This window comes from Galendromus occidentalis, unplaced genomic scaffold (genome assembly GCF_000255335.2).
Source record: "Galendromus occidentalis unplaced genomic scaffold, Mocc_1.1 scf7180000077440, whole genome shotgun sequence".
Classification (NCBI taxonomy): domain Eukaryota; kingdom Metazoa; phylum Arthropoda; class Arachnida; order Mesostigmata; family Phytoseiidae; genus Galendromus; species Galendromus occidentalis.
In genome coordinates this window covers 1,131,671-1,141,195 of record NW_003805428.1, presented here as the reverse complement: position 1 = coordinate 1,141,195, position 9,525 = coordinate 1,131,671, and the positions used below count along the sequence as shown (strand labels likewise).

Below are 9,525 nucleotides of genomic sequence, written 5' to 3'. Positions count from 1 at the left end.
GACGTCAGCGTGAATGGCTCGAGAGGACGCCCCCAGACCATTGATTCGAGGAGCAGACGACGATTCTCAGCAGGAGAATGACCCCGAGAGACGACCCTCCCGAAGATGGACTCCTGACGACGTTGGCTCACAAAAGATGTGCAGCGGACGACTCATACAGAGGAGTTATAGAATGAATTCCCGATATCCAGAGCATCCCCTCGCCCGTAGACGCCGATCTGCTCACTCCGTGCTCTCCTCGAAGGAACCTGCGTATGGATGGTAACGATCCTGAGACTCCAATACGGACCAGGAGCTTTCTTTGGTCACAAATCTTCAAAGCCGACGACGGGCAGCCAGGAACAGATTTTCGCTCATCAGAGAATTTCGGAGAAAAAAATCAAAAATCTTGCGGCTCCCTTCGATCGCGATCTTGACATGGACAAACCCAGTGCTGAAGGAACGATGCCGCACGTTCCGCCCGGCTCGTATCAGTCCGGAGAAACCCACACATTGACCAATTACTGGCAGGAATATTTTTCACCAAATTGCTCAATACTGTCCGCAGTTGTCACCACTCGCACAAATGCCGGGTGAGCCGCCGCTGAAAAGCGCGTAATCACTAATCACGGACGTAAGGTACGATCCGCTGCCGCCCTATGCAGGTTTACGGCATGCGGTCGTATGAATGAAACGAGCCGCCCGGATCTATGTAGGTCTTTCACGTTTTGACGGCTCAATCTCTGGAATCGTCCTCATTACGATTATCCTAGACACTGTCAAACGACGGAGCAATCATCTCGGATGCGGCGAAGTTTACCGCGACCCTGCTCTTATCCGGAGCGGGATCGCGCGAGAATTTTCCGAGAGTCTTCCAGTCTCCAGATTTCTCGCTTGCTGCCGATTGATCTCGGGGTGAGAGCCTCCTGGGATCTCCCCGCTCATCAAACGCTTCTGCCCTCGCTCCTCTCCACTGTTCGAGGAAACGGAAGCGCACCGATATGGGAATCGACCTTTCAAGGCAACACACTCACAATAGGTCATCGCTTGTCGTCCATGCCGTATCAATTTGATTTTGTTGTCGCTCGCCGGGAGGGGACGTGATCGGTGGGAGCAAGGTCGATCAGATAGATTAGGTTCATCCATTGCAATCAATGGATTCTGGATATCCGCCGGACGTCGAGGAGGTGCGCCAGTCAAACCGTTCAGTGCTTTTTCCGTCTTTGTTCCCCGATTTTCCATCGGCCTCCGCTCGCTTGCTTTGGTGCACCGTCAGCCACGGGGACGAAGAGAGTCACCTTGGAGACTACGACGCGGCTGTTTTTTTTTCAGCATTCCATAGAGCGGACTCTTTTGTGCTCAACGCCAAGCCCTCTCGGTGTGGTCGAAAACAGTACGAAATTCTGGTTTTAATTGTTCGCTGTTGATTTAATGCGTTTTGGCTGCGGTTCATGAAAGGGCTTCAGGAAAGTGAGACTTGGAGACATTTTACATATCCACTGTCTCCCCACGGATGGAATTCACGGAGGACGTCTTAATTAAATCTTTCGTTCTGCTCTCTTCGGACAAAGGGTGGCCTGATGACATTAATAACTCAAGGTGTCAATGCACGACCATTGAAACCGAATGTGAGCTGTCAGCAGAAGTACTTGACTCGTTCATTAGCCGGGAGGTATGACGAAGTCAGGTGCACAGAAGAGTTTCAGCTTCGACCTTGATCATTGAGTAATATGGAAATGACGCGATGAAAAAGCTCACCACTGCCGCCTTTCTGCGGAAGATACATAGAAGACACGAAAAGTAAGAGTGATTTATGCTTGTAGAGACGCAAGGAATCGTTCGGGCGACCAGAAAATCCCGAAAGGGCAGAAGAATGGAGCGTTTAGAGAGCACGCGATCCCCCGCAGTCTCTTGGGATGTTGGAGACGATCGGGTGAAATGTCTTTACCTCGATGACGGTCTCCCGCGCGATGGAATGGAAAACTGCATTCTCTCGGCTGTCCATATCATTCACGGCGCAGCCGCCTCCGGAAACTCGGAGTATCCTCAAACCGCCCAGATCTGTTCGAAATCATCGAGTCTCACGGGGAAGCGATTTGCCGGACTGAGTCCAGAGGTCTGACCAGGCCGTGTTCTCTCTCAGGAATCAACGGGGTCTCCGCGTCCGTGCTCCGGTATAAATCGTCTCGCCAAAAGAGTCTCATCCACCGTCGGCGAAGCGCTCTCGCACGTGTCGCTCAGGGTGGCCTCGGTTACGCAAGTCCTGCATCTGAGCATTGAATACCGGTGGAGGCGACCTTGATCGTCGAAAGAGGCCGGTAAGGACATCACGGTGCACCGCTCGGTCTCGAATGTGCCTCTCGCCGAGGAGCACTCGAAATCTTGGGGCTTGTCTCTTCTTCCGGCGGTAGATTGGATACTTTCGAGAGATATACGAGTCTTTGTCTGAAGAGGTGTAGCGCTCATTCATCAATTATAATCGACACCAGTGTTCAAATCGAGGTTAGGAAAAATGACCGTAAAAACATAAAAACGTTTCAATTTGTTGCCGCGGCGGCAGCCGTTGCTCCTGGAGTTGGTCTGGCTGTTCTACATGGTGGTAATTATTCGTAGCCGTAGACAGTTGGGGCAGTTACGCGACTGAAGGGCGCGAGCGGCTTTTTCTCGTCCTTAGGGCCTTGCGGTGCCGCCCCTTGCTCGCTGGGCTCTTGAATTTCGTCGAAGAACTTCTGACAGCCAATCCGCGATAAAGTCCACAAATCATCCCGGAGTCCCGTTATCGATCCGGTCCGTACGATCAAGGCTGCTCTGAGCCTATCAGCATTACTGACCGGATAAAACGGGTCGCAAAAAGCCACTGTGACTTATTCTGTGACAAACAGCGTTGCGAAGAGAAAGCTCCGTAGCATCGGATAATCGTTTTTACAGAAGTCGCGGCGTGGGTCTCGGCGATTTTGGTCTGTTGAACAAACTACCGCGACTTCGCCGCGCGACGAAACTGGTTCTCATCCGGTTAGTCCGTGGCGAGACCACGACTAGTATTCAGAATCAATGCTCTAATTAGGTTGTTAATCACGATAAGGGAGACAGATGAGCGGTACTCACATAAACCTCAGTCTGTTGAGCCAGAGAGCGGATGTACGTTTCGAAAACGAACAATAAACATAGATATCGACAGAGCTTATCACAGAGATGCATCATCATCGTCTCTTCTTCACATCAGCGATGTTCCTGCGGAAAACAGCGTCTCGCCGACGCGGATCTCGACGAAGGAAAAATTTGTCCTCCACGATCTCAGAGTTTCTAAGGGCAGAACGGCACCATGTCACCGGCGATCTGACACTCATACATCACTTTATCCCTCACTATGGCAGTGATGCTAACCCTCCGGGGGCCTAGTGCGCTCTGACGATGCTCATAGACGACTCTGCGCTGGAGGCAAGGGGATGGACAAGAGAATCAGCCAGGCGTAGAGATGAACACCGCGTAACCAACAGTGATGCCACTGTTCGCGCAGCTTCTGTCCACGGACGGAGACAAACGGACGAATAGATGGACGGATGGATCGCCGGCCGGACTGCCTAGCGACAGACGGACGGACGGACAGATAGATGGGCGCTGGGAGAAGCCTCTGGTGAAGTCGGTGATGTCGACTTGACTTTTTGTTGTAGGCGGGACCACGAGACGAGAAGCACGTCGACGGCTTCTCTTTTGTTTAAATCAAGGCTGAATACCTGCGAGCAAATCTGCGACTCAACCCAGAGCGTTCATGCAATCACCAGTGGGTGCTGAGCATCACAATCTTGAATTGATATCTCGCACGTTCCGACTGGAATCACTCGGCTTCTTCTTCTTCTTTTGATTGAGTCACTGGCTGACAACCCGATTGTGAGTTGAAATATGGGCATTTGTGACGATTGTGGCTCGGTGCGGGCTCGGACCGATAATAATTTTTTCAATCAGTCTCCTGGTTATGAATGTTCTGTGAATGATGGACGAGCTGGCTGCACACACGCCGCGCCGTTCCCATGCGGAGGATGTCGAACGGTTCCCCGCGGTCAATTGGTCAAAACAAACCTTGTGTCAACCGAATTCATCGTTAGACGATTGGCTCCTAAATGAGCGCCGCAGTCACAATAAATCGAGAGCTTCAAGAGCACCGCATTTTTCAATCTCGGGAATTCTGAAAGCGGAGCCGGTACAGATTCAGACAAATATTGACATCAATCATCTCGAACACCGTGTCAGTGAGAACGAATCGAATCCTAGTCCAATTTAGCGGGATCGGGGATTTCTCATCGGAATCGCAGGTTGTTGATTCTTCTCGCATGAGGGGAGCATCGCCCTCGAATATGGTTCTCCTGGAACGACTTCTGATGCGCCAGGACTCTCTCGGAGAATCATCAGTCGACCTCTGGTTGATTTGAAGTGACCCACTCCGCTGCTCAATACGGCGGAATGCTCTTTCCAATCCACGAACGCTGATGCCCTCATGGATACACTTCAGATGTCATTTGCGGAAAGCTTGTTCCGGTGAATGAATTCCAGACGTCGAGCAACATGATGGCAAACTTCCAACCGAGCACCCGATGAATGGGTCGTGGTGGCGAGCTATGTGATAATTCATCACTCATCACAATGCTCACGAACTAGTAGAAGCTCCACGAAATTCGATTAATTGGCCGTTTTCCGTTGCCAGTCAGCACCCAAAAAAGAGACCCTGTCAAGTGTAATTAGAAAACTTCCTCAAGCTGTACAGAAACGAACGAGGAGGGTGAAATATTGGCGAAAAATTCACCAGATATTGAGAATCCATGGCTGACCTTAAATCGCCTCGTTTCCACGCCGTATATCGAGTGGACTTTTTGTGCGACCACGATAAATTAAGAAGCAATTAACAAGGTGGCGATCCCGCCGTGGGCAAGCGAGCGGCAGGACGCCTCCGAGTTCGGTCGAAGTGTTTTCGCCGCAGGGCGATACCAAGGTCGGCGAAGCGCCGAAAATCCCAGAAAACGACTCGATACACAGGTAGGAAGTGGGCCCCGAGTTGCCACGCCTCTACATCCCCATGTCATACATTGCATACCGATATTGTCCTTATGGGCTGCTGCTGCTGTCGCTACATTGACGAAACCCCAACGCCACTAACCACCACTTGTCGAAAACCAAGCCTGGTCATTTGATAAACGGAAATGGCGGTACCCCCGGGAACTATTCCGGGCTCCGCTGTTGCGAAGTTCTACAAGAGCCAATACATCACGTGCCGTGCCGGTCGCATTGATCTTGACTCTGGGCCATTCGATCCCGAAAGACCCGAGCCTCATCAGAAAGCAGTCGACACCTTGAATGAACTTTTTTTTTGATGGAACTTTCGGCGTATCGGTCGTCGGGAGTTCTTCACCCAGCTGTATGAATTCGAGTAGAATCCGGTGAGGATTGTGGGGTCACCAGCAGGATTGACACAATGAGGTCATTCAGTTCGGTAGTTCGTCAACACGAGCCCAGGGGCCGGGAGTTGAATTCTGGAAAGTTACGTCAAAAGAAGAACTTTTGTCTCGACTACGTCGAGCAGCAATCGCGCGCGCTAGGCCAGCTCAGAGAATTTTCGAAGTCTGAATTGCTGAGTTTTTGGCGAAGCAGTTCCGAGGTGTTACGCAACAATCCCTAATGAGGATCACGTACAGTCGAGACTGGATTTTCGACTAAACCCCCGATGATTGGACTATTCGAAACCTCGATTTCGGAGCCAAGACCTCCCGATACCTAATCAGCGAACACAACCAGTGAAGATCGCGGTTTCTGTTCCCAGGCGGAAGCGTGGGAAAGTTCTCTTCACCCAGAAAACGATCGGAAACCGTTGAGCCGTGATAAACTTTAATACGCCGATGAACTCGCAAAGGAATCATTGTGGTTGTACAGACGGCAATCGATGGCCGGCTCTCGCCGTAGAGCCGTACTGTGGGCAGAAAAAAAAACGCTCAATTTAGCGAGCTTGGATCCCGATTGTTGCTGTCGATCACGGTCCCCGGTGTTCTGGACACCCGGGTGTGGCCAAAATTTTGCCCTCCCTTTTCAGCGAATATAAGGCAAGCGCTTTCGAGTGTTTTCCAACAGAAGTTCCACCAGATCATTTGAAATGTTCGCCAAGGTAGCCTCGACGTTCCCTCGGAGGACTGTGCTCTCTAATTGATTTCACGTCGGTCGTGTAAAATGTGCCAACGGGAGGAACTCACTCAAGGATTATTACAAATTGTGACTAATTGCAGGTTGTTGTCGCCTCCGTCGCTGTTGCCGCTGCCCATGCCGGTCTCGCCGCCCCCGCTCTGAGCTACGCTCAAGCTGCTCCCGCCCTGAGCTATGCTCATGCCGCTCCCGCACTGAGCTACGCTCATGCTGCTCCCGCTCTGAGCTACGCTCATGCTGCTCCGGCTCTGCGATACGCTCACGCTGCTCCTGCTCTGAGCTACGCCCATGCCGCTCCGGCTCTCAGTTACGCTCATGCGGCTCCGGCGCTCAGCTACGCTCACGCCGCTCCCGCTCTGAGCTACGCACACGCTGCCCCCATCGCACATGCTGCTCCCCTCGCGTACGCTGCTGCCGCTCCCATTGCGAAATACGCTGCCGCTCCCGTTCTCGCCAAGGCTGCCATCGCCTACGCCTCCCCAACCCTACCAGTTCGGTTACGACTCCGTGGATGAGTACGGAACCAAGCAGTCCCGTCACGAGGTTTCCGACGCCTACAACAACAAGAAGGGATCGTACTCCTTCTCTGATGCTCGAGGTATCGCTCGTCGCGTCGACTACGTCGCCGATGCTGCCGGATTCCGGGCTTCCATCAACACCAACGAGCCGGGAACCGCTCCCTCTGTTGCCGCTGCCGCCGTCTACAACGCTGCCCCTCTCGCCGTCAAGGCTGTGGCTGCCGCCCCCGTTGCCGCTTACGCTGCGGCTCCCCTTCTCGCCAAGGCTCCCCTCGCCTACGGACACCACTACTAAGCTCAAGCTTCTTAGTTAGATGCCTCTCATCGTGTTCGTGAAAGGACGAATGATCATTTTCAGAACTTCATCTCCTGTGATACGTCTGTGTCCAACTCTTTGTCTGTGAATTTCTCCCGAAATGTATATTCCAGTTTCTATGATATTAAATTATTCCAATAAAATGAAACCATTTCGTAGGACTCCCTATGATTTTTACGCACGCGCTAATCCTTCGGTGCGGAATCGAAGTCACCTTGTCTGGCGCTACTCAAACCCGCTTCGAGCAAGCCGATCCCATCATAGACGACGCCGACGTGGGAATCGCCCCGCAATCCAGGATTGGGACAGTGTCGCATATCATTTTGCTGCACTTTTTCGCGATCGTCGAAGGCATCAAGTTTCTGAGCCTATCTTGATGGGAGAAAAGTGAATTGAGTACAGGGCTCGAGGACCAAGGACTCAGGGTTAGAAATCGTAAACCTCTCATGATCCCTGTTGGGTTTATTTTCCCGCAAGCCTCCCACTCATCCAGCTGCTTCTATGGTCAACTGCTCCCTGCCGTTGAAGACTGGTGGTTCTAAGCTTAGCTATAAAATGGAGACCTTATTCGACCAGCGGGTTCTTCATGAAGAATTGATGATACGTATATGTATGTATATGTGATACAATGCTGCGAAGTTCACACACTTCGAGGATGTTGGTGCAGAAGTCGGGCCCAAACTCAGAGACAGCTCGGGTCCAACGAGCTCCGGACTGGAACCTTTTCAAGTCCGATGAACGCCATGCGAAGGTTTCATCCCCGGCGAGGATAGATATTCCGATAAATCCGCGACAGATTCGACCGTAGCGAGCGGACTCGTGGTCTGGTAGAAGCGACTAAGCATCTCCGAAACGTGCTCAGTGGTATGACGTCAATCCTCAATGCGTTCCCCGTGTAAGAGAAAGTACGATGCTGAATATTTCGCATATGTCCACTTTTCTGGTTGGCCTCAGTATAGTCTCGGATAGCCGGTTTCGCCCTGGTGGACAGCATTCCCTAAACTATGTCGCTACCGACCGCGTTCATTGGTCATTGTTTGAAGATCAAGTGAGGGTTGCGGGCGAATCATTTGAGTTCTCGGTGGCAGATTGATTGCTGCCGCCGGCGTACGGTACTCAGGGCGTGACGGCAATTCTGCTATCCACTGATTGAATTTTGAGTGGTACAGAACAAGAATAGCGCTGCATGAATAATCATAGAATTACAAAGCGATCACATTAATTATTCTCGAACTATTACAGCAATTCGTTCCATGATCAACGTTCATCTCAAACTGACGAGCTCTGGCCCAGGAGCAAACCTTCCTTAGAGCGAACACTCGAGTGTGCACGCCCGGTCACTCAATCAGTAAGTAAGTTAGCGAGACTTGGGAGAATTTCCTCAAATATACGGCAATCCAGAGGTCAACCCTAACTGTATGCCGCGCATTTTCCGGGAGACCTAAAGCCCTTCCTGACCCTCTCCGCGAGCTGCGAACGGCTCCGTCCGAATTAGTATTATCAGCCAAATACCGTGCCCTCCCCGTCCAGAGCGCGCGTCTCTCTTCATCAGCAGGACACTCAATGCAAGCCCGAGCCATTGGAGGGAATCGAATTTCCTTGCAGACTCCGTAATTCGACAAGGGACATTGGCTCTGCTCTAAACGATTCACGATAGACTCGATCTGGAGCCTACCTGGTCGTCTGACTCAAAGCTCCTAAGATGAAGACTGATATCCATCTTTTATTCACAACCGAGCACTGGATTCTGGATCTTCGAGGAGATCCAGATCGACGCTGACTTCCAGTTTCCAGATGCATCAAGCCGACTCTCGGCGAGCGGGAGGAGCGGAATCCCACTGTAATTAAAGACTGAACGTCTTCCCTCCAACGTCAATACTAGACTCTCCAAATCCGACACTACCCGCTCTCTCCCATCAGGTGAAGGGCCATAGGTTCTTTCACAAGGTTTTAATTTACATGAGCCTCACACCCAACTTCCACTCTCCTGTGTAGTGCGTCAATATTCTTTTTCCTATGTCTCCTTGACCTTTCCCTCCGACCTTGCTCTATAAGTTTCCCCCCCCCCCCCGTTTTCGCATTCACAGTTCCTTTTGAGAACCATAGGGTCACCCCTATGAGAGCTGCTCCACCAAAGGAAAAAAATTCTTACACAGTCCCCTGGAACGGTTGATATTGATCATCACCGCGTGTGGCTTCTTCATTTCTGTGATGGGCGATTACAGATCTGTAAATCGACGGAGGGCCTCCGGCGCTGTGCTGTGAACATTTCGATGAATCGATTACCGCTTCATCACTGTCGTTCTCCATCCTGATTATCGGGGAAAAGACACAATCAGGTACTTATCAAAGCGTCAGGCTTCTACTTTAATGAATAGCCTTCCGATTGAAACGGACATCTTGGTACAAGCACTCTTTAGACTCCTTTGGGGAGTTCACATCGAGATTTCATTGTTTTCCACGATGACGCGAAAGAATTTCCGGCTCACGGACCATGATGTAGCATGCACCTGAGCCTATGGAATCAGC

At 51.4% G+C, this 9,525-nt stretch overlaps 1 protein-coding gene across 1 annotated transcript; it reads left to right on the top strand.

Annotated features, from left to right (window-relative positions):
• Window positions 1-6,422: 6,422 nt before the first annotated feature.
• LOC114827980 (cuticle protein 10.9) lies at window positions 6,423-7,122 on the top strand. The gene has a single exon (XM_029111419.1). The coding sequence runs from the start codon at window positions 6,550-6,552 to the stop codon at window positions 6,973-6,975; it is 426 nt and encodes a 141-aa protein (XP_028967252.1). The 5' UTR covers window positions 6,423-6,549; the 3' UTR covers window positions 6,976-7,122.
• Window positions 7,123-9,525: the final 2,403 nt, after the last annotated feature.

Excerpts from the sequence above, each read along its gene's own strand:
- LOC114827980 (XM_029111419.1), top strand. The coding sequence starts at position 6,550 with ATGCTGCTCCCCTCGCGTACGCTGCTGCCGCTCCCATTGCGAAATACG.